The sequence below is a fragment of the Nanorana parkeri genome, unplaced genomic scaffold, assembly GCF_000935625.1.
Source record: "Nanorana parkeri isolate BGI_ZX_2015 unplaced genomic scaffold, ASM93562v1 scaffold236, whole genome shotgun sequence".
NCBI classification, from domain to species: Eukaryota; Metazoa; Chordata; class Amphibia; order Anura; family Dicroglossidae; genus Nanorana; species Nanorana parkeri.
The window spans coordinates 257,272-283,075 of NW_017306504.1; the positions used below are offsets into that span (position 1 = coordinate 257,272).

The window sequence follows — 25,804 nt, forward strand, 5'->3', positions numbered from 1 at the left end:
GGTGTACAGGGACAATGATGGCATGCTTGGACTTGTAGTTCCTTAGCTGATATATATGTGTGGGGGTGGGGGGTACAGTTCTAGTGGATGTTTATATAATAGGGGGGGGTGCGAAAAAAAATTTCTACCCCGGGCGCCCATAACGCCACTGAACAGGGGACATAGAAAACAATGGAGTTGTTGAGCAGGGATGTGCAGTCAGGAGAGGCAGAGGCTCACCTTGCATAAAGCAAAAAGCTGTCAGCTACAAGTCAGAAGTTAGCTAACCCCAAGCCTCATATCCAATACTAAGGAGTCGGAGTTGGCCTACGCTTTGCAGCTATAACAGCTTCAACTGTTCTGGGAAGGCTGTCCAAAAGGTTTAGGATTGTGTTTTTGGGAATGTTTGACCATTCTTCCAGAAGCGCATTTTGAGGTCAGGTACTGATGTTGGACAAGAAGGCCTGGCTCGCAGTCTCCACTCTCACTCATCCCAAAGGTGTTCTATTGGGTTGAGGTCAGGACTCTGTGCACGCAAGTCAAGTTCCTCCACCCCAAACTCGCTCATTCATGTCTTTATGAACCTTGCTTTGTGTACTGGTGCGCAGTCAAGTTGGAACAGGAAGGGGCCATCCCCAAACTGTTCCCACGCAGTTGGGACCATTAAATTTTTCAAAATGTCTTCATATGCTGATGCCTTAAGAGTTCCCTTCACTGGAAATAAGGGGCCAAGCCCAACACCTGAAAAACAACCCCACACCATAATCCTCCCTCCACCAAAATTTACACTTGGCACAATGCAGTCAGGCAAGTACTGTTCTCCTGGCAACCACCAAACTCAGGCACGTTCTAGAGTCCAGTGGCGGCGTGCTTTACACCACTGCATCCTGAGGCTTTGCATTGCACTTGGTGATGTAAGGCTTGATGGCAGCTGCTTGGCCATGGAAACCCATTCCATGAAGCTCTCTGCGCTTTGTTGTTGTGCCAATCTGAAAGCCACATGAAGTTTGGAGGTTTGTAGGTATTGACTCTGCAGACAGTTGGTGACTTCTGCGCACTGTGCGCTTCAGCATGCGCTTACCCCGGCTCTGATGACATTTATTTTCCTTCATAATTTCCACTGCTGTCATGTGTTTAATCTCTTTATCCCAGAAGCATTCCTCTCTGTATTTTGCAATGCCCAACAGCCCGTCAGATTTCCTGACAGTTTTAAGTGGCATCTGCTTTTCTGGCATAGCATATAGTTTTACCGGGTCTTGGCTGTGGGCTATGCAGATACTGCCAAACTTTACTGAACCAATGCAAATGTATTTTCTATACACTGGATTTAATTTATTCACAGGCATTGATCAGTCATGTTGGATATGAGAAAAAAAACATGAATATATTACCATGTACCGTACTGCAGTGTGATTAAATTTGCTACAGATCTTATGCGTGTTTTATGGGTGAATGATAGACATGTAAGATGTCCTGATCTGTATGGATCATCTATCAGCGCACACTTGTATACTGTGACTTGTGGACTTTTCAGCCATTCATGTTTCATATTTTGCAGGATTTAATGGATTTACACATTTTTCGCCCTGAATCTATTGCAGATGTGCTGAAATATATATGGCCAAAACCATGTTTATTTGTGCCAATCACATACACACAGAGGAGGTATCCTCTAGTACAACCACTGTGCATGAAGCATTTTATTGTATATATTCAACATAATTTTCCATTGGTACAGTTGAAATTAAATTGCAGTTGTCATTCCCCAGAAGTGTGCTGCAAAGCTGGATGGTAGACAAAAGGAAGATACCTTTTCAGTTGTAAAATCTGTGATGTGGTTTTGGATGTGTAATATTACACCCTACAGATGCCCTGAGCAGGAGTTTTAGGTGTCACTTCCAGTTATGTTCTGAGATGCTAAAGAGACGTGTGAGCATGCTTCAAAGAGTAGAAAGGGAGGGACAGACAACAGAAGCTAAAATCAAGTGACAAGCTTGACATCATACTCGCTAGCTTTTCACTGTATGCTGCTTCTTTTCCTAGGAAGTGACACATAACCTAAAACCCATTACCACTATAACATTTACACCATGGCAGGTCACAGACTTTAACAGGCCTTTAAACCTTAACTGTTAACAAAAATGTATCTTATTTGTTCATCAGTCCAGTGGCATAACTAGAAATCACAGGGCCCCAGAGCAAAATCTTGTATGGGGCCCTGTGATTTCTACATAAGTCCACCTGATAACCCAAACAGCCCACCTGAGGGTGACCCTGCAGAGCCCACCATAGACCCTCTATGGTGGGCTCAGCAGGGTCTCACCCCTCTTACCTGTCTGGCCGATCCTCTGTCCGTTTCCTTCTCCTCCATGATCGCCTGCGGGCCCTGCGTCCTCCATCACTGGGCCCCACCTCCTCAATCGCAGAGCCTGGCTCCCCATCGCTAAGACCTGCCTCCTCAATCGCTGGGCCCCGCCTCCTCCATCGCTGCTGACGACGGGCCCAGCTACCTCCCCCGAAGCTGCTGGTTGTCATCGACTCAGCAGCTGTGAGGAGGTACGCGCCACTGCACATGTGAATGGCTGCATGTTTCTCCTCACAGCTGCCATTGACAGCCAGCAGCCTGAAATGCCATAGCGACCCAGGCGGACCGCCCAGCATCAGGGGATGTCCTGACTGGGCCACCCTGTGCCCCAGGGCCCCATAGCGGCCGCCTGGGTCACTATGTTGATTGTTACGCCACTGCATCAGTCAGCTGTAGGTCCTCAAATCATCTCTGAATTCATGCTGTCCTTCCTTCTGGAGGGGGACTACTTTTGTTCCCCATGGTCCCTGTGTGTGTTGTAAAGTAGCCACTGCTTCAAGCTCACTCCCGTGGTGGACTACAATCTCAATTTTATTTTTTTTCAATTCTGTTTTTTTATTGAAAGAAAACATTTTTTTTTTTTTTTGCAGATACAAAACAAAGGTACAAAACAAGTAACATTGTCATACATTAAGGGGTAATACAATCAAGTAGTGATGTGTTGTCATAAAACAATTGAACCATATGAAATCCCATTACAGCTCCCTGTCGTAGGCAAAAAACATAGCTTCTCTGGTACCAAGCCAGGGCCCGTTCCCAAGGTGAGCCAAGGCAGGGAAAGGATGGTATATAACCTCTCAAGTCGTCGAGGCGTGGAGCCCTGTATGGAGCCCATAGCCCGACATGACAGGTATAATGTCAGGGGTGCAAAGGTATGACAACTTAAATAAGGAAATGAAGAGAGGTAGGGAAGGAAACAAGACAGGGGAAGGGTGGGTGGGGAGGGTATTATCACACTCATGCCGTGGCTCTTAACTGCTCATTAAAAGTTGGTATTCGGTTGATTCAAGGAACTCAGTCCAGTAAAACCATGTGGTGGAGAATTTAGACACTGTGCCCTTTATGGAGCTAGTGAGATCTTCCATATGTTTAATATCATTAACTCGCTGGAGCCACTGCCGTATGGTGGGCGGCGACGACTGTTTCCACAAAAGAGGTATACAGGCCTTTGCCGCGTTCACCAGGTGTACAAGCACGGACCGTCTATATGTCTTTAACGGGATGTTATTGTGGTGTAGCAAAAAATAGCCCGGGTCTAGTGGGATTGGTCTATCAGTAAATCTCTGTATTATGTCCATGGTTTTGTAGTAGGAGATCGGAAACCCATTGGGGCCTGGGGCCTTGCCCGTCTGTGTCTGTTTGATGGTGGATTCTAGTTCTTGAGAAGATAAAGGGTCTTCTAAGAGAGGTACGATGTCAGCAGGTAGACAGGGGAGGTGTGAGTCCAATAAATATTGTCGGATACGCTGTTGTCGTTGAGATAGGGCCTGGGCTGAGGGAGGGCGGGGAAGGTTGTACAGAGAGGAATAGTAATCTCGAAATGCCGCCAGCACGAAGAGCTTCTTAAAAGCTGTCTTCTGCGTGGACCGTTGCCCCTTCTGTTTGCCCTTCTTCGACATGGGTGGATTGAAAGGTGGGGGATGATGGAAAGAGCGATGTAAGTGGTGAGTCGGGCCCGGAGCTTCAGGTTCTCACTCCTCACGCGCCCATGGCCTGGCCACGCCCCCCCAATCTCAATTTTAGTTTACTAATTTGTATTGAAATTATAGTCCATCACGGGAGTGAGCAGTAGTCCACTGAGCATGTCAGTACCCCAGCTGTAACATTCATGCTCATTCGGGATAATTAGGTAAGGCAGCACAATCCTGTGATGGACTACAATCTGACGTTTAGTATGTTTAGCATGGCAGTGAGCTCTGTGTTACTAAAAATCCTAGCAAGCTCCACTGCTGTTTGGAATGGAAAGCACTCAGTACGGAGCCTTCCCAGCCAAACAGGAAGCCAGGAGCCAGCACCATGTTCCCTTATTCACCATTATGTCAGAGGGTTAGTGAGACCTAAACCAGAGTATTAAAGTTATGCTATTTGACCAGTACTCCTCTCCGGTCCTAGTGTAGTTCCAGATACTGTTATTGAACTACGTGTGCATTATTGCATTTTTAAAATAACGATTCACTTGAACCTTTCTGTAAATTATGGCCTGTTTATATGATAGTAAGATGCAGCTTGTTGTACAAAGCCAGTTTCTGCACTTGCTTTCATGGTAATGCACATGATGAGGCTTTTATTTACTAGATTTCTACTTTCCCTGGCATTCTGGAAATAACCTTTCAGCTTCCATTAATACATGATAGAATGATAGACCCTTTTGTGCTGTGTCTGTGCATCTCTTTTAATTGTGTTTTTAACTGAAAGGATCTGCTCTATCATAATTCACTTAAAGGACAGCTAAATTGTCCTTGCATCCAGCACAGAAAACATTACATGCATTAACATGCAAAGTATTAGTAAATAAAATGTTCTGAGCAGAAATAATGGTCAATTCACCATTTCACTGCCACTTTTTACTCTACTCACATCCCTTAAACCTGGTGTGAGTTAAAATAGACATCAGTTTGGTCTGTTCTGTACCCAAGACTGCTAACAATAGTTGTGTAACACCTGTTAGGCGTTTATGGCTCTATCTACCTGCAGGACTCCTAATGCAGCTGTGGCAGCAGACAAAGGATCTCTGCCACAGTGTGACACTCAAGGGGTGTCCCTCTGTCAAAGGGATGCATTCATATAGTCTGCCATTGGCTCTACTGGGCCACAGATTTTGGCCTTTCACAGAGACCACATGTAGATGAGTCTTGAACTGCTAAAATGTAAGTATTTTATAATATTTCTTAGCAGCATTGGTTAAAAAACAGCATGGTGCAATTAGGTCCACTTTAAGACAGGTATTTCTAAATTAACCTACGGTATTATAGGTCATGATATGTAAAGCAAATATAGAACATTTTTAACTGTTATACTAATTTAATCTCTGGCAGTACTTGTTCTGGTTTATTGATCAATTGAGGACTTGGTTGCAGAGAATATTGTGTGCTTGCATGTCCTTTTTCCATGGAGTCATGTTGCTAGAGTGTGTCATAATAGGAATCTCAGAGTGAATACTATTATGTTGTACTTGAAAGTGTGGCTACTAATTTTAACTCTCTTGCCTGCCATGTCACTATGCACTAACCATTACCTCCAGATGTGCTGTCCGTACCAGTTGACAGATGCCCATGACAAAATCTTTGAACTGCCAGTTATCCTAGCTCTGTAATTATCCCAGTTGTGTTGGGTACCTCGTCTAAATTGTCCTTCATTCTGACCACCTCTCCTCCCATGCCATTACCCTCAAAATGCCACTTTCAACTTCTGAAGTCCTTTGCAATCATACAGGCTACAAAAAACAGTGTGCATAGCTCTGATATCACTTTATTTGCAAATAAAACACAGGACCAGATTTACTATAAGGCACAGTGGACCCGCACCTATAGATTGCAGGGAGAGAAACTGTGTTTATGTGTGGTAATTATTACGGAATATTATTAATTGAGTCCCATAATAAGTAGAAGGGGGTCTAAATTCCCAACTGAAGCACGGAGTACAGAAACTGGTTACTTGACAAAACAACAGAACATGGCAGGAAAGTATCCATCCAAATAGACACTGAAAAGACAATAAGCATGTTGTAACCAACAAAACACACAATTCAGTAAAACGAATGCTTAAAAAAAGAATAGATCAAGTAACCAACTTTAAATACCATGGAGTATGGATCAATGGAAACTGGTAGAATAATGTTGACTTTAAAGTTGGAATCACCAGGGCCAGAGTTTCTGGAGACACAAAGAGCTGATAAGGAACAGTCTCCCTAAACAAAAAGAAAAGACTGCACAAGTCTGGTCTGTTCTCAGAAATGCCACAGAATTTTTTTTCCTCACAATGGGGTTGATTTATTGACGGCAGATGTTCACTTTGCAAGGGAATCTGCACGTTGCAGGGGAAGTTTAACCATAGTTTAGTGAAAGTGAATTGGCGCTACAGGAGTAACTTAAAAATCAGCTTGATGGACATGATCATGAGGGAAAGAGGTGCTGCAAATAGTCAATGAAGCCAAAACATGTTTATTTTGAATAGAAAATGCAAGAGGTAAGCAAGATTGTGGAAGAGAGCAAGGTAGAGTCAGGGCAACTATCAAACTATTTAAAGCTTAGTCAGAACCAGTAAATTTAAGAACATTTTCTTTGTAAAGCTAGATAATCTTAGCTCAGGGTAATGTTTTGGGCGATAAAGATTGAAGGGGTTATTCACAAAGATAGCCGAAGGATCAGCCGTAGCTTCGGCTGATCCTTCTGCTAGCTTCAGTTGCGGGAGCCCTTCGGTTCAGTTGAACCGAAGGGCTGCTGTATGGGCTATTCACTATAGCCTGTACAGCTCCTGAAGGCGGCTGAGCGGCTCAGCCGAGCCAAAGGCGTATGCTTATGCTCGACTGAGCCAAGTGACAGCCGAAGCTAGGCTGGCCGAATGCCTCACAAATGACAGCTGGGTGGAGCCCGCCGTGATCTAACAGCTGACCCCGTCCAGTTGTAATGACAGATCAGCGTACCCAAATGACCTATGTAAATAGGGGCGAACGGCAGCTAGTGAGCTGCAGGAGCTTCGGCTCAGCCAAACCACATTTTGGATCGGCTGAGTCGAAGTCCTTCTGCACTACCAAGGTGTATGGCGATGCCAATGCTATGTAAGCATGGAGATTGTCATCTTGTTACAGCTGAATTTATTTATCAGCCATTTCGATGCCCAACATTTTAATCAGATTTCTGAGTCATGATTCCCTGGAATCTGGTATATGGGGCCATTAAGGTTACCACAACCATAATCTACTGCAGTCTTTGGTGAATTTCAAACCCTGAACCTTGTGTCCACCATCACTTTCCATTTCACCTTGTCTTTTTGCAAGGTTAATATTCTGACCTTATCTCGAAGCTGCCTGTCATTTTCTGGGTGTAAACCATCTACCATGTTCCTCTCTCTTTCCCTGTATGTATCTTGCTTTCTCCACATCTTGCTGTGGCCATTTTCTTTATATATGAGCTTTGATCTAATTTGTGAAAGTCTACATTGTTGCCTGTTGTGATATTAGTACCATTTCTATTCTATCTGGCATATGATAGTCCACATCCTTGCTTGTTGTTATATCAATACAATTTTTATTGTATGTGTCATAACTACTAGAGCACATATTTTCAAACACAAGTATTTTCCAAATACCCATTTAACTATATAGCAAGATTGTTTTGATTTAGCAAACATCGGGAGCTATTAAGGGAATCGGACAATTGTACTTTTTCAAGATTTCAGAATGTGTTTTTCACAAGATTGAGGAGAAGTAATTGAAAGGTATTTGAGACAGAATATGTAAAAAAATGCAGCTAAAAACATTGTACATGTTTGAAGCTGAAGTTATTTTTGCCTTGATCCAGAATGCTTTTACAGCAAATGACAATGAAAAGAATTGTAACATTCAAAGAGAATCTAATTGAAAAGTTTAGGAACATTATAATGGCTTTGTAATACTTGACAGTTCTTTATCTGTATTATGTGAATGATTGGCTAGTCACTATCATTATGTATTCCTTTTTAAAGTCAACTTATTATCTGGTCAAAACATTTCAATAATTGGGTATTAATTTAAATGTGAGAGATCTATGGACCTCCAATATCAAATTGCTAAACTGAAAATTGTATGCTGCCTTAACCTCATCAATTCACTTATCTGTGCAATACTTAATTTATCACAGATATCCTCTGTGCCACAGTGATGGTTTTGTACAGCTGTAGATCTTGGTCTGTTTGTGTAGTTTTACATATGCTTTAAACAGGGGTATCCCTATACTATTTGCCGCCTGGGGGTATTTGCTGGCAATGCACGTGTTTGTGTTAATGGTGCACATTACAGGAGAGTTGCTAGTAGTGTGCACAGTACGGGGGGAAGAGAGGGGGGCACGCCTGACATCCCACTCAGCTCACTGACATCAATACTTGCCAGGAGCTGGGCTGGACACAGGCCAGAGGGTCACAGGTTGCTAAGAGCTCTTGGATGCTCTGGCCAGAAAGGGGGTGACAGGGGCACACCTGCTGCTCCCCCCCACATGACCAGGCTGACCTCATTATAGGGATGGCCCTGGTCTTAAAGTTGAACAGGAGGTAAACAGTTCAACACACAAATGAAATACATATAAGGAAACTGCCCTGTTAAACTCTGCCACACAGCACACCCCTGTCTGGCAGGGCAGGAGACCTGTTTTTCACTGCCGTTAATAAATACTTACAGGTATTTTCTCTACACCACCTTTTGACCGAACAATGAAGGAGAAGCAGCAGACTGATGAGCTCATCTCTCTGTTATTCTTCCCTCTCCTTCTATAAGCATGCTGCTTGTTAGCACATAAGCACGATAGCACAACAGTATGACTTCTTGTGCTGCTTCTCCCTCTCCCAGTTTGAGCCCTGCTATACAGGGGATTGCAAGGCTAATGCCAGGTCAAATTCAGGTACTGAATTAAAAATCATATATTTAGGGCCCATTCACACATGCATAAAACAATTGGTTTCTATGTGCCCTGTTTACATCTGAACGCTGGGCAGTGTGTTGTGCTGGGGGAAAATGCAACCGTTAACAATGACAGCTCTGAGAAAGTGAAATACCACGTACACTGCCAGAGCTGCCACAAATTACTAGCCCAACCGCTAAAAATGCAGTGTTTTAGTGGACGAGCTACTGTGAAAGGGCCCTGAATTATATATTCCTAAATACAGCTGAATTACTTTGTGCGTTTTGTATCTGCCCAAAATCCAACTTTAAAAGTCATAATTTAGATCCATATAAGTACTCAAGATTATGTAAAAATTCCATGTTCTGCATAGACCCTGCTCACTATTCTTCAGGAAACGTTTGGCAAGTGCTGGAACTTTCCAGTTTTCTTGATTTGGTTACATATTTTGGTGTAATTGCTTGTGTTATGGCATCTTATACACAAAGGGAAAAAGAGAGAAATTTGCTGCTGGCATTCCATATAAAAGGTATCCCTGACAGTAACTACACACTACAATTCAGCTTTACTCTGGAGCCTGCGTTAAAGCAGATTTAAAAGAAAAATCTGGTGTGATAGATAGATAAATAGATGCACTTTATGATTTTTGTACTTAGTTCTCTTGCACTCTTGCTTCCCGGATTCCTTGAGCTAGGTACAATTTTCTGCATGTATCTATTGGCTATGCATCTGTCACTAGCTCAGTGCCAAAATTATGAATGGCGCCTCTATGCACTCATCTTTAGCAGCACACTGTCTTCATAATTAATAATGAACTATAATGAAATGTGGCTAATAGGACTGGAAACTTTAAACAGACTGGAAATTGGTTCTTTCGATAATATCGGACTCTCATTGAGTTTGTGCACAGCAGCTGTCATTCAGTACTTGTTATGTAACAGATTAACTCTCTGGCTTGAAATGTGAGTATGATCTTTAAAAACATAGTGTATTTATCTGCAGATTCATTTAATGTAAACCTTGCACCATCTACACTACCTGATTTAAGCACATTAAACATGTAAAAATAAAATACTTGGGTTATATTTATGTTGCTATGAACTTGACTTCACCTATTAGTTGTTGCTAACTGTTCACGCCAAAGTGTACCATACATACGCATCATGGATGGACAAAAGTGCACACTGTGGTATGCATTCACAATAGGTTTTTTTCATTTTTTTCAATTACTTTTAAACATTTTAATAGTGGAAGCTATGGGGAAATATCAGGGGTCAGAAACCCCTGATATTTCCCCCTATGAAATAACAAGAGAGAATGTGGAAGCAGACACTCCTTCTTCCCTGCCGCCTAGCACTTGTTACTGAACATGGAAGTAATCACTACTGACCACTTCTGAGTTAATTCACAAACAGTGGAGATAGTGAGATAGTAAACATGTTATTCATGATTGCTATCCCTTCAGTTATGAACCCTAGTGTTCATTTAGGAAAGTGAATAGATTGGTAAACATGAGACATGTTTACTCCTGTGGCTGCTTGAATACAATAGCCAACAGTGAGATATGTCATCATCTACATTGGTTACCTTAAATGATGCCTCTTGATCCAATCATCTTCTTCTTTCCAGCAGTTTTCAGGAGTCCCTCTGGTCTCTGATCCAGCGCTGACTCCTCTCTCTTCCTGGCACTTCCTGTCCCATGGAGTCTGTGCGGGTGCATGCTGCTACATTAACTTACCTTGTGTCTCTCCTTTTCTCCCGGCCAAATATCTGAACTGCGCATGCGCCCGCCCCATGATCCTTTGCGGCCGCCCGAGAATCTTCAGATCTGCGGACGGGAGTGCGCAGGGGAGACACAGGTATTTTAAAACCCTTTTTTAAACTTTTTTTATGTGTGTGGGTAGTTTTTTTTCAATTTTGCTATTACTTTTTTAACATTTTTTATAGTGGAGGCTATGGGGAAATATCAGGGGTCTGAAAGAAAGAGGGAAAGAGATTGTGGAAACAGAATATCCTTCTTCCCTGCTGCCTAGCACTTGCTACTGAACATGGAAGTAATCAGTACTGACCACTTCTGTGTTCATTCACAAACAGAGGAGGTAGTGAGATAGTAAATATGTTATTCATGTTTGCTATCCATTCAGTTATGAATGAACACAGGTGTGCTCAGAACCCTAGTGTTAATTTAGGAAAGTAAAGAGATCGGTAAACATGAGACATGTTTACTCCTGTGGCTGCTTGAATACAATAGCCAGTAGTGAGAGATTTCTTCATCTACATTGTTTATCATGGATGGGGGAATCAAGTGCTTTTCTCTTAAGAAAAAATTAAGTGTGTATGGATAGCTTTCCAGTTGAAAGCTATGCACCAACTACAGCCATAGACCTGAGCTATTGCTGCGTTCTGGTTTAAGTGTTTAGTTTGTGCTGCTTCAAAGGTGCCTAGCCCTACATTACCACTAATGCTGTGAAGTGTAGATTAAGTCCTGTCATCCAGTTGATCTATGCTGTTTGTCAGTCATAGGGTAGGATCCATATCTACCATCTTGGTAGGATTATACGAAGTAGAGTTTTGGAGTGGATATAGGATCAGGACAAACTACATGTATTCTAAAGTATTTCTCTGGACAGTGAGTAAAATCCGTTTATACGCAACTAATGCTATGCAGTAAACATCAACGCTATGCTAAAAATTAACATTGGACACCAGAAAAATAAGCAGCAATAACTTCTAAATCTATTCAAGACACATTCCTTCTATGCTGAAAAGTATCTCCAGGGAGTACCGAAAAATAAATCAGTGCAGAGCTCTTGTTAAACAGCAAACACTGCACCTCTGGAATGAAAAATCAATCAGTGGGTAGCTACGCCTGTGCTGGAAATATTGCATCTATGCTAAAGACAGAAAGTCCTTAATATCATATAGAATGGGGAAGACTTATAACTCTTGTCAGTATTTTGTTGCTGTCTGTCGATTACTAAAGAAATTTGAGGAAGTGAGTCAACCTTCTCATAATGAGGCAAAATCACACCTTATCAGTGGATCCAGTGCCTTCTCAACTTCTATTTTAGTGACATCTTCAGTCCACACCTTCTGGATAAAACTGACATCTACATAAAAGCTCCCTGGAATAGATGTAGTTTGCTTACCTCGCTGGCATCCCATGGCTTCTACCTTTCCTGTGTAACAGTACTGCAACCTGTGTCCCTCGCTACACACGGTGGTACCATGCTCTAACCCCTACGTCACTACTAATATGACAGGGTTGCTTTAAGATGGTTTATCCTAGTGCTGTGAGGAGGATGGCACAAGTGATATTGCATTGGGGGGGAGGGGGTGTATGGTAAACAGTTTGCAGATCTAATACCAGAGCACCAGCCTAGAATCCTTGAACACATGCCACCAGTTCCCATTGTTCCAAGATAAAAATGAATGTAAAATCCAACAGGAAAATGAGTCAACTGCTAATGCACTGAACTCATACCATTGAAGTAACTAACAGATATACTGTATGAAGCTTGTGAGTGGTCTGCTTAGCTACTTTTGATGATCAAAAACCTGTGAAGTGCAAAGATTGTTCCAGTTTACATTATATGGTTAATCTCTTCAGGCACTTTAAGCTCTTTAATGGCAGAAATTGTCCATCATACTAATATCTTTTTAACCAATACATCAGATTATAGTCATTTAATTTATTTCTTATTTATGCAAAGAGCTTTCTAATAGATGTTGAAATCTTCATTGTATGTCATACATCATGTTTAATGGCAGAATCACTAAAATGTAACATAATAAATAATACATATAGAAATAGTTTTGCAATCTATATGCAAACTTTTACTGTCACACTGATTTGTGCCAGTATAGTATTGTTTTGACTATTATGGAATACAACAGATTGAAATAATGTAAACTATTTAAAAGAAGATTTACATATGCTTTAATAGCATACCAACAGTATCTGCATGAAAATCATATATAACAAAATACATTTTTGTATTCACTATTAATTCTATTCTTTTACTTTTTGCATTTGCAGAAATCTTTCAGGAAATCGTCTAACAACCTTATCATGGCAGCTTTTTCAGAATCTAGAGCTTATAGAATTGTGAGTATTATATTTCTTTTTTCACATTTTGATCCCATTTCTGCAGGGTTGTCCTTTGAGAAATACAGTAAGTTATACCATTGCACACTATGCTAAGGTGGAAAATATTTTATAGGAAGACATTTTAAACATTGGCTTATAGTGTACACATACATAAGATCCTATCCAATGAAAGATATGACTTAGGTAAAGTATACCCAAGTGATAATACACCAGCATCTAAATGCATTGGTATATTTTGGGTAATCTGAATTTTACATTTTGTATACACTCAAATACCTGCTTTGTTGAAGGTATCTTTGAGAAGCTGAATTGTAATTTAGAAGGAAATGAAATTGAAGTTCTTGAGGATTACTGAGTAAACAGGAGGTTATTCTACCTCTGCCTTTGTACAAAGAAATGTGAAATAAGGCTGAAATAAAATAGCTTTTTTTTAGAGATTGTGTACACTGGCATTTGTCTGTGTCAGGACTGCTTTTCTCCCTGTACAATCCAATGGGTTTGAAAAAAAACAATTTAGAAGGAGGTCAGAAATTTAGCAGGAGGTAGATAGTCAAAAGCACCTTAGAAGGTACTCATGAGTTTTCCAGATGCCCCTGAAAGCATGCTGCATTTGCCTGTCTGTATATAAGCTTTGTATTCCCTCCTAAGCCCAGCCTTCCATGGATAACAACAAGGTGCAGGTCATATGATCTCTGCAAAAAGGAGATGGGAAGTTTTGTTTGATATTAGCTTAATGAAATTTGTCTGTGCTAGGCTGGGATTGCTACAGTCCTTACCCATATCATAGGCCTAAAAGTTCAAAGAAAACAGTGTGAAGTGACTTTGTTGAAGCCACATTAAATATCTGAAAAGTAATATATGTGAACCACACATATACACAGAATAAGGGCTTTTATGATGTGTAGGCAGGGCCATATGTTGTAATAGAACGCTTAAACATCATATTTGTAAATATTCTGCTTGCCAAATGGTCCTCACCTCACTAGTTCACAAGCCATGCTATTCCTCACTTCAGCATTCTGAGGGTTGATATCACCGCCATTGAGTGAACTTAGCAGACTCCCACATCAAAAAACAATTACAGATCATGTTACATAGTTACATAGTATTTGGGGTTGAATAAAGACATACGTCCATCAAGTCCAACCCATATAGGTCCACGCATCATCTCATTCTTAGGGATACTGGTATCCCTGGATATTACGGTCCCTCAAGAAATTGTCCAAACGTTTCTTGAACAAATCTACACTCTTGGCTGAAATCACTGCCGATGGCAGTGAGTTCCAAACCTTAGCCGCTCTTACTGTAAAGAACCCTCTTCGCCCATTGTGCTGTAATTTTTTCTCCACCAACTAGTGACTCAGTGATGCCTGAATTGTAAAGTGGCGGCACATTATAGCAGTCAGTCAGGTTTTAAACTCATCAGTTGATACGTTATCTCTGATGACCTCTCATTTAAGTGCTGCTTTTGCTGCTCATAAGCTGTCCCTATTTCCCAGGACACCCCCAACACCAGCAGATCAAAAAAATATTGGACATGCAAATTTTACTCATAGCGACAGCATGAGCCTGTCAGATATAGTGCACAATTTACTTATGTTTATGTGTTCAACAGTGGATGATTAGGGCGTTGGCATGAATCGTGGACGAGTTTAACTTGTGCAGTAGGACCTGAGAAAGTCACATATATTGCTGTATAAATTGTATTTCCAGCCACAGTGGTCATATTCTAAAATGATTCCCATTTCTCTCAGTAGTAACTTTTGTAATATGAGAACCCCAGTTGTGAAAATGATCCAAAAATGAAATCTGTCATCAGATGCAGAAAATGAGCCTTATGAAATACCAATATAGTTTCTCTGTCAGTAAAGTTGGTGACAGGTTTTACTGCTTGGGGAGCCTTCCTAACCAGCTAAAGACTAGGCAATCTAACACTCCATTGCTTAGCTGTGTACTGCAGATCCATTTGTCAACAAGCCAGTTAAGTAGCTGCAGTTTTAAAGATCCCGTGAGATACATCTTCTAACCTCTTCAGGAGATGTAGACCTCTTTGACAGGAAAATAAGGGCTGCTGAATACAGGTTCCTGAATTATTGATAAAGTGTTGAACACTTATTTCAAACAAAAATTGGATGTTAAATCAATTCCATATTTCACAAAAGGATATTGAACTTACTTTGAGACATTGCTGGGCATTATATATCTAGACAAGTAAAAAGTGTCATTAAATTTCCGTTTAACCTGACAACCCCTACTGATTCTTTTACTGAAAGGGATAAACTATACATTGTGCCAATTGCTTGTATTCAAACATGACATAATGATAGCTAACAAAAGTCCCTAAATCAAAGTCCATACATCACTTAGAGAATAAAAGTACATATACTCGTACTAAACTAAGCTAAAATGATAATTGTGTTACTGGTATAATATATAGCAGCTGTATAGTTTCTGTAGAATTCAATATGTTACGTGAAATTAGAATATATAATCATCAGGCTTATCTAATTAAGTAGTGCAGACTGCAATCCTGTGTTCAAATGCAACTTTCACTTTAAATGACACTAAACTCAGGAGCTAAATCTTAAAAATACTTTCAAGTACCTTAACTATTAACAAAAATGTATCTTATTTGTGTATCACTCTGCTGTAGATCCTCAAATCATCTCTGAATTGGTGCTGAAACGGTCCTCCCTTCTGGAGTGTGGCTACTTTTATTCCCCATGGTCCCTGTGTGTGTTGCCAATGCTTCAAGCTCGCTCCTGTGGTGGACTACAATCTCAATAAAAATTACTAAACTAGTAAACTGAGATTGTATTCCATCACGGGAGTGAGCTTGGAGCGGTGGCTACTTTACAACACACACAGGGACCATGGGGAACAAACGTAGCCACCCTCCAGAAAGGACAGTGTCAGCACCAATTCAGAGATGATTTGAGGATGTACAGCTAATTAATGCACAACAAAGTCTGGTTGTGATAGCTTACCGAAGCTTGAATGTCTGCACTGCATGTGCACTGCCTTATCTAATAATCCTGAATGAGCATGAATGTTACAGCTGGGGTATTGAACATGCTCAGTGGACTACTGAATACAATGTCTGACTAATTGGCAATCTCACAACATACACTGCACATTTGTGACAGTTTGTGGCTTATCAAAATCTCTTTTTTCTCAACAAGGATGGCTAATGTTCATAGTTTTGGCCAAAATGTAGGAATGTCTAAGGTTTCTAAATGAATTGTTAGCTTTCCCTAGCTGTTGAGGTTTAGGTGTTGTTTTCAGTGTCAATTTGGTATACTTTACCAAAACACCAGAGAATTGCCTGTGTTTTTATTTTCAATCGGTGACCAATACCATAAATACTTTGCATATTACCTTTTGAACATGCATTTCATAAGCCACATGGTTATGTATTCTTGTCTATGTATTATACAGGAGATAGGAATAACCGATCAGTGCTAAATCTAATCCAGAAGGAGTGGATTAAAAGCGCCAAAACCATGGAGTCTTGTTATATAGATATATTTATATTCTTGTTATCCAATCCTAGGATGGTGGTGTGAAGAAATGAGATCTGAATCTCAGGCTGTCAGCTTCTACACCCCAAAGGATTTACATGGTCACACAAAGAGTAGCTCTTCATTCAATTGTTGACTCAACTTCTGAAATCCTGAAACAGTCCAGTTACTAATGTCATCCATATGCCCAGTAGGCACCTGAGGTAGTTTTTTTTTACTAAGAACTCAAGATACTAACACACAGTGAGCAAATTTTAGATTCAAACTTGATTGGAAAATGTGAGGGGAAAAAAACATTGGTAGGGGACCTGCGGTGAGCAGGAAGAATATGTCACACACTTTCTCCTTATTTGGAAGTGGAGGTACAGCTTTTTGCAGCAGTGCAGAAAGAAGTGTAGCAACATTGGTTACTGTACAATGCTGCTTATATTGATGGTGATGTGTTTGCACCAGAGACAGACTTGTGTATTGAGATATCTAGTCAGATACCCTGTCCTTTTCATACATAGGTTTGTGGCAGTTATTCCTCTTTCTTGTAAGCAATAGAAGTTGGGAACAATCACAATTCTATTAATATACAATAGGGTTTGATGCAGGAGTGTTAAATTAGAAAAACTTTTTTATTTCATCAAGCAATTTTTGAATAATACGTTCAGCCACATTGGGTCAGGGGCAGATAACAGCGTGCTACGTTCTGGTCAGATCGTTCCACTAACAAGTTATTATCAGCTATACAGAATGCTGATGTTGGTAATTAAGTTAGGGAACCATTTACGTAGGAGCAAAATTATGCTGCTTGTGCCATTTATTCCCAGTAACACAACCCTGATTTATTGTTCTTTGCTAATGCACCAAAAATATGACACAAATCTGATAAGTAGAACAGCACTTTATCACCTAAAATCAATGCTAAGTGTTGTTATGCAAAAATAACAAACATGGAATCAATTGTGCTCTGAAGCAACCTCATAGTCTTAATCAATATGACCTCTACATTATGGGAGGAAGATGAGCGAGATCCGGTTCTCATCCAAAGCCGTGCAGATTCTCCACTGCAGCAAGTCCCCTGGTGTTTTCAAAGTGAGAGAAACGCTACCTGTAATGACAGAAATAAAACACCTCAGGTAGAGGTATTATTGCTGCACACATAAGAAGAGACAAGGAAAGCCCAGAAGTAGCAGAGCTGACAAAGCTATTCTAAAGAAACAACAAGATATCTCCCAGGCCTAACTAAGTCTATCATGGTGCTGCTGCTTCAAATTAGATGACCTATTTGACCTTGTTGAGCAAAGCTCTGGGGACTGTGTTTGTAGTAAATGTTGTACTCGGGAACCAAAACACGCTATGGAAGATCTAACTGCTGTTGTCCTGCATATTAGCAGAACACTTGACAGGTTATGCTTTTTCGAGTGTTCTCTGCTGCGTGACAAACTGTATGTGTTAATTTTACCATGAAGGGTAAGCAGTACCTTCACAGAGGTCTGCTTTTGCTTCCTAACACTGCATGACTTGAGGTTTTGCTGAAAAGCAAACATTTCAAAGACCACTGTATTTGTACCAAGTTATGTAGAATATTTCTCCTTTCATTTTTGTGTAAAGTGACCCTGTGTTTTACCCATGTAGAGCAAAGCAACAGGGTCACTTAACTTCCTTTCTCCCCAGAATCAAATGGTCGCCTTTCCTTCACTTGGAGTTCAGCTTTGACCTTGCAATTTGGCCTTAATGTGTATGCTAAGCCAAAACTATTCCTCTAAATTTTGGATAGAATAGTGCAGTGTTTTTTAAGCCTTTTTTCAGTCATGGCAACTTTTAAAAGTATGCAAAATATCGAGGACTCTAGTATAAAAAAACCTACATGTAAAAAATGACCCTTCAAAATCCATACTAGAGTCTTATCTAAGATAGGGATTCTGGTATGGATTTTAAGGGGGAGCCCCTGCAAAAACAGAAAAGAGGGTGATCTCTTTTTACATCAATCCCCCCTTCATTTTAGGAGCCTCTGTTACATCAGAGCCCCCTTTACATCAGGAGTCCCCCGCTCACACTAGGGGCTCCTCTTCACATCATAGGCATGATGATATGTGAATATTTCGAGGCAAACCTAAGAAAGCCAGAAGGCACCCTGGTTGAGACAGGCTGGAAAAGGGAATGGTTAAACCCATGGTGGCTTGTTTGCTTGTCGTGTATCCCATCAGGGAGATTTCACTTCCTGTTCCAGAGCTGCAACAGAAAGTGAGAGGAATTTTTTACAAAGAGAGGGGAACTCCTCTCTCAGACAGTTAGCACTGAAACAGATGTCCCCATTTGAAGATTTTCTCTCTATTTCTGTTTCCGGTGACAATTGTAACATTTTGGATTCTCCTTCCTCTCTTTATCTCTGACAATGGTTAATGGGGAATATAAAGAAGGGGAATCTACCTTGGGAAACTAAGGCAGCTATATAAGCTTGTTAGTGAATATGAGCCTTCCACACTTCATCCAAAACTACACAAACATTTATGGGTATACATTCACATTGTACATTAATCCTGGAATTTGGCTTTAACCCTCATCATTCAACAAAAAATGTGTTTTTGTCTGTGCCCCTTTGAAGAGATTTCCCATCACTTCCTAACCTATTTTCAGCATATTGTTTACAGAAGATTGATATCCACAATGCATCTTAGAAAAAGCTGTAAAAATTCTGCTTTGATGCAGAAAGGTTCAGGAGAAGGGTAATTGCATCTAAAGTGGCAGGTTCTGTGCTTTTTTGAATGACTGGAGGACAAATTTTATCATGGGCCAGGACAGAACATACAAGTGATCTCAGAAAAAAATAATAATGACACATCAAGAACTGCAAACTGGGTTAGAATGAATACGTCTGAGCCAGCTAATGGATTAGATTGCTGCCTATAACCTTATTTCCTATACTGCCATGGCCTCAGTAAGAAGAGACTATCTGTCCTTATTTTCAGACAGTTGCACTAGATGCCCTATTGTCTTCCGGCTGAGACAATAATTATTAACATTGGGATCAAAATTACATGAGTGAAAGTTAATGAGATGTAGAAGCATCAGTCAGCTATTTCAATTAACATAAATGAAGCCAGTATTGTCTAGGTTGTGTGATTTGTGGTCCAGTTTTCATCTGTGCTTCTTTAAACTTACAGTTTACTTAGAAATATATTCCAACCTCGTCCATGCTTCATTTAGCTTAACTAAGGAAAGGGCTTCCATAATAAAGTCATAAGGGAAATGAGATGTTAATGATAGTGATGGTAATGGTTTTATTAATTTAGACAAGAATACTGTGCCCATTCCTATTTTGTCTTGGTGATTTTAATGAGGTTGCAAATAGAAACCGCATCACAGTTTATTGTTAATCTGCTGGTCATTCTGCAGTAGAATCTACAAACTCAGTTTGGCGTAAATTCTAAGTGGCCTTTTTAGTACTGAAGTCTTAACAGAAGCCAACATTTTGCAGCATGGATGGCATGTGGAAGCCTCAATCATTGTAGTATCACCTCATACATTTTATGTTAATGAGTTTTGCAAAATTAGGACACATATAGAGTTGTAGAGTGCCTAACTTAATACGGGGTACTATTTTTCTTTATTATGTTTTCCTTTATCTGGTCTCTGGGCACTTGTAGGTAAATCTAGCAAAAGAAACTGTATGAGAAAAGGGAAGACTTATTTTTGCTCAGATGACATCGATCCCTCTGTTTTAACTGAAACCCATGTACAGTAGTTGCTCAGCATGATGGTCCATTATCATTCACACATTGGTAGGCTAGCATGTCATCTTAATTTAGCCCTTTGCAGATGGTAAAATGTAAGATAGTATTTGGTCCATTACTATGGATAATGCAGACACATGCTTTTAGCTACTTATATAAGGTTTATTATAGAAATTGCTGCTTTTCTGCAAAAATGACAAAACTACCAATTAGTTTCCCCAACAGTCTCAAATAAACAGCATAATGAGGATATATAGACAGTGTGGAAAGACATGCACATTTTTATGCACTTGATAATTAATAGGATTAAGTAATACATAGCAAAAGAACATAACAGAAAACACAGTTTACATATTTTGGAAATATACCCTTATCGGGAAAGGTCAAAATCTCTAGTATTCCAGATAATAGATTGTAAATCTGCCCCAAACATTTGGTAGAGGTGTTTAAATAGATTCACTTCACATTTTTCTTGGTGTGCAGCTAAAATACGTAAAGCTGACCTTTACCCCCTTTTACTAAAAATCACAGCAGCATGCAGCTCTGCATGCTGACTTTAAATCTTCTAGCATTCATTAGTTAAACAAACGTGTTTTTCATTTACTTACAAATAGAGTTCATCCACTTCCTGGTCTAATCCTGGCACATATTATGTAAGTGCCGAAGTGTTGCATCTTGGGAAGGTTACATCAGCAGAGCATTGCTGGGAAATCTCATCTGTAATCAGATGAGATCTCAGGGAAAGGCATTTTCCTCCCCTGATATGATATGCATGGTCACATGTCCTAGTCACATGTGCCAGATTTGCAGGAAGTAAAGGGAGATCTAGTAATTTGCCCTTAGTTAACGTGGTCACTGCCAGAAGACTGGGAAAGAAAAGAGAAATAAGGTCTGCACAGAATCGAAAGCCAGCAATTATCTAGAAATATGTGTTTGTGGATTGTCATTACTAAACATTTCTGAAGGTATGTTTGTTGTTATTTTAAAGATCTGGGTAAAGGTCTAGTTTAAGCCATACTTTCACTCTACTTTACACAAATGGACATTTGTTTCAGTGTTGCTCAGTTGGTGACCCAATGCTACATCAAAGCCCTATGCTACTCTCTTAGCAACCTTCATAACCTTGAGACAAAAATGTATATTTACCATTAACATATGGATTTGAAGAAGGATGTAGCTAAGAATGAAGTTAAAACGAGTAACATTGTAACATTTGTACATATTATACCTATATTTGGGCATGTTTTATTACTTTTTAGTGCTCTTAATGCACTTGATTTTACATTACTGTGTTGGAGATTCATTGCTCCTCAAATCAGCAGCAGAAGTTTGTGTCGTGTAGACTATTGAGGAAAGAAGAACATCTGGAATGAAAGGGACACTTGGCTAATACAAGATTGAAGATGTAAGCTTTCATTTCATTATTTCTTTTATTAGGTATGATATATTAGTGTCACTATCAGAGACAGCAGTTAACTCCTTTACACTCAATAGTGTAGAAAAAGGTGTTTCTACAGTGTTCTAGGCACCTGACATCCTGTAGCCTGTCAATGATTGATGTGGGTGTCTTGGAGGAAACTGTTGAATAAAGCTGATATGGAAGGTGTGACATTATCACCTGGCAGAGGCATGGTGTACATCTACTATAGTGTGATAAAGTGTGTTCCACTGCTTTCTTACCCTGTGATTGCTGTAATCTCCTAAAAACAGCTATCACAAATGCTTTACTACTTTTTAGGTCACCAAAGGATGTCAGAATTGGCATAAAATTTTTTCTTTTAAAGCAGAACTCTGGGGGAAATGTTTTATTAACTGTTGCAGACTGTTGGGACTACCACCACACTGCAAGGGTTAAGTGCTCATTTTGGTCTAGGGAGGAAAATAACTAAGTTATACTCACCCAATCCTTGGAGCCACCTGGCTGTGACAGTGCTCCCTCCAGATTGTCTTCTCCTCCGCTGGAGCGATGGAATGTCCCTCGGTGTCCTCATGTCCATACACGGTGTATAGAAACAACACAAAACACACAAAACCATTGAAAATCCTTTGCAAACCAAAATACATCCTGATTTGCACTAGATGCCTTGCTTATTCTGTCAGTAACTTGCTTGCTAAATCTCCCTGACCGGATAGATATATCTTCCATTTGACATGGAAATTCAATTTACATGGGAACACAACAAAGCTAAGCAAAAGAAGCATGTATATGAAAACTAGAAGAGAGGAAAGACAGAGGTGTTGCCTACAGCAACCAATCAAATACTAATCTGCTCTAAAAAAATGACAGCTGGAACTACATTTGCTGCTGTAGGAGACAATCTCTTTACTTACTTTAAATTTTTATAAATCAGTCTCAGTAGATGCCATTTTTCAATATCAACTTTCTACTACAAAATAGACTAGTGATTCATTCAGAAGGTTGCTACATATTTATAGCAGTTTATTGTATGAAAAGTGAGCTAAGTTGACTAAGCAAGGACACGGCAGCTGGGATCACACACTCTATACTTCACTGCCCCCTTATTTAATTGCACAATTTAGAAATTCATTATAGTTTATGTATGTTTTTCCATAAAAAAATAATGGGCAAATACATTTGCATATTTGCTGCACCATTCATTTGAGCACCTGTTAATGTTGAGCTACCATGCCAACCTATAAAATGTGAAATTAAAGGGATAATACAAAGAAAATGAAAGCTTTATTTTTACTCTTTACGAACATCATTCACGGCACTTAACTTGAAGTGGTTTTATGACAGTATTATTTGACTTTGGAGAGTCTTATGTTTTATTCATGTATTGCATTTGATCCCCTCTTTCTTTAAAATGCTAATAGGTCAGTTTGAGGAAACTGACACTTCTTGGATGGTCATATATGACAAATTCGGATGATGGTTGAGGTTGTAAAGCACCTATATCCATATGCAGGGACAATAGAAACACTTGTATGCAATATATTGGCATATGTTTCCTCTTAGATTTGTAATACTAAAGCAGATATCTGATGTTATGGAACATTGAAAGCGGCTTATATTAGTACAGAAAATCTTAAGTAACTGATTTAGTATGATAATCAATCCATGTTTAGAAACCCTAACATTTCAAAGAATTATGTTGGGAAAATCAAAACATACATACATACTTTAAAGGGTAACCTTTTTTCCCCATAGTTCTCTTTAGTGTCACGGCCTGCTATATGCTAAAAGTGCTGCAGCTGAGATGGATTCCAACAATACTGTGGAGATCCACTCCGCTGGCTGATTGACAGTGGGCTCTGGCTATCTAGAGGCAGAGCTAGCTGTGCCCGCCCCCATCTGTTCCTCCAGTCAGCGCTGGAGGATCACAGAGAGGAGGGGGGGGATCCTTGTGGGGAGCGGTGACTGACAGTCACAACTCTCTGCAGGGAGATGATTGGGACGTGAGTGAGTAGCAATATGTTTTTGCTCACTTCCTGATCAATGTCAAATGTCAGCTCACCCCATAGTTCTCCAAGACATCATCTTAAAGTATATCTAAAGCCAAACCTTTTTTCTCATTTTAGATAGTGTAGTGCTGTCAGTTTTTTTCTTGCCATCTGTGTCTCACAGGGTTATTTTTCTTCACTTCTTGTCTGTAGACTTAACAAGAAGTTAGATAATATCTTTTCAAATGTAATTCCCCATTGGAAGATGTCCCATTTACTCCTGTTCCTGTGGCAACTGAAAAATATGGATCTACCTACTTTTATGCCCAGAGACATCATCACTATATGCAAATCTAAAAAAAAGTTTTGCTTTTAGTTATACTTTAAATAGACCCTGCCATGGAGCTTATGAACTGGACATGTCGTTTGCTGCAGTGCAGTTGAAGTATTGCTCACCGTCACCAGCAGGTGAACACATTTCTGGTTGTTCTCGAATTGATTCCAGCAATCAATGCACTCTTAGATGCACCTTCTGCTGCCTCTTGTATATTAATAAAGCTCATAGAGAGGCTTAACATTTCACTCATTGCCCACCACGAAGGCTAGTATTCAGCTGCTACTATTGCAGGGATCAGCTGGCTGTATTTTTCATAAAAGATGACAGAGTCTCTTTAAAGTATATGTAAACCAAATCACTCAAATCTTTTATAAGCTTTAATTTTGAAAGTGATTTTCAATATTTTTTTATTATGCTGCAGTTTTAGCACATATTACACAGGAATGGTCCAATGTTGTCACCAACAGGATACTTGCAGTAAGACATGCCACGTATCCATTGCTGTAGTGACGGCATATAGTCAGAAAACAGATACAAAGAAACTACTGGAGATCAGCAGCATTTAGATACAACAAATGATGAGAAAATTATAAAAAAGGATTTTATTAAAACCATCATTGCGTTTTTTATAATGCACTGTGCGGTAGCATACTAAACATCACTCAGCTAAAATTTTCATCCAGAGTCCAGAGAGTTATATGTCAGTATGTAAAGGTGCCTAAGGAAATGAAGAAACCATTACCCAGTAGCGTTTCTAATTAGCTTCCTAAGGGTTAAAATTTCTACTTTCTCCTCCTTCTTTGTAATGTCAGTTGAAAATCAGTTGAATCACAGGTTCGTCCGAATCCAAAATTACAAATTTAATATATGCCCGAATATACTAAAACGATATTCGGGCATACAAAATTTACCGCCGGCGTATTCTGTGCATGCCTACCGCCATCTTTGAGGCGGAGCGTGTGACGTCACATAGCGTTTATCGTCACACACTGAACGAGCGGCGGCCAGATCGGCCACCGGCGCATTCTGCTCATGCGCACCGCCATTTTGGAGTAGATTTTGGTATACACCAAGATGGCAATGCTCGAACATGCGGGTGCCGCCATGTTGGTGTATACCAAGATCTACTCCAAAAAGGCCGATGTGGCTGCCACTCGTTCTGCAGTTTTAATGTGCGGTTTCGGATTCCAAGGCTCAATGCCTCCGAATCTGAAACAACATAAAAAATGTTTTTGTTGTGCACATGTCTATTAACCTCCCTGGCGGTATTCCCGAGTGTGGCTCGGGGTTAATTTTCAGTACCAAGAGCGGTAACCCCGAGCCACACTCGGGATTGCGCAAAAGTGTCACTTACCTTGTCCCTGCGAGCCTGCGGTGTCCTCTGCTGTGTACGCCCGGCCGATGCAGGCATTTAGCTTTCAGTTTTGTTTTCGGGCATCACAGTGGGGGGGGCAGAGCCGGCGGGAAATTCAAAAGTGCAAACATGACATTTACACAGAATACACACAATACAATGTAATCTGCTATAATTACACATATGTATCAAACTATTTCACTTCAATTTTGTCCCTAGAGCTTTGTCCAGTGCCCTGCCTGCACTTTTACTGTACTCTATTGACTGTGGTACGGATCAGGCAGCGCCCCCAGAATTTCCATTTACTGGACCATTTTTTTAAATAATTTTTTTATTATTATATTATAATTTATGATTTCGTGTTTCAAACTTTATCATACCCGGGATCAGGGGCGTATTTACCTTTGCTGCTGCCCTAGG

General features: G+C 40.1%; 1 protein-coding gene across 1 annotated transcript in view; it reads left to right on the forward strand.

Moving 5' to 3' along the window:
* The window catches only part of NTRK3 (neurotrophic receptor tyrosine kinase 3), a 588,664-nt gene that overhangs the window by 250,321 nt on the left and 312,539 nt on the right, over positions 1-25,804 (forward strand). The window contains exon 5 of the mRNA XM_018556369.1: positions 12,974-13,042. Coding sequence (XP_018411871.1) covers positions 12,974-13,042 — 69 coding nt within the window. The remainder of the gene's footprint in view (positions 1-12,973; positions 13,043-25,804) is intronic.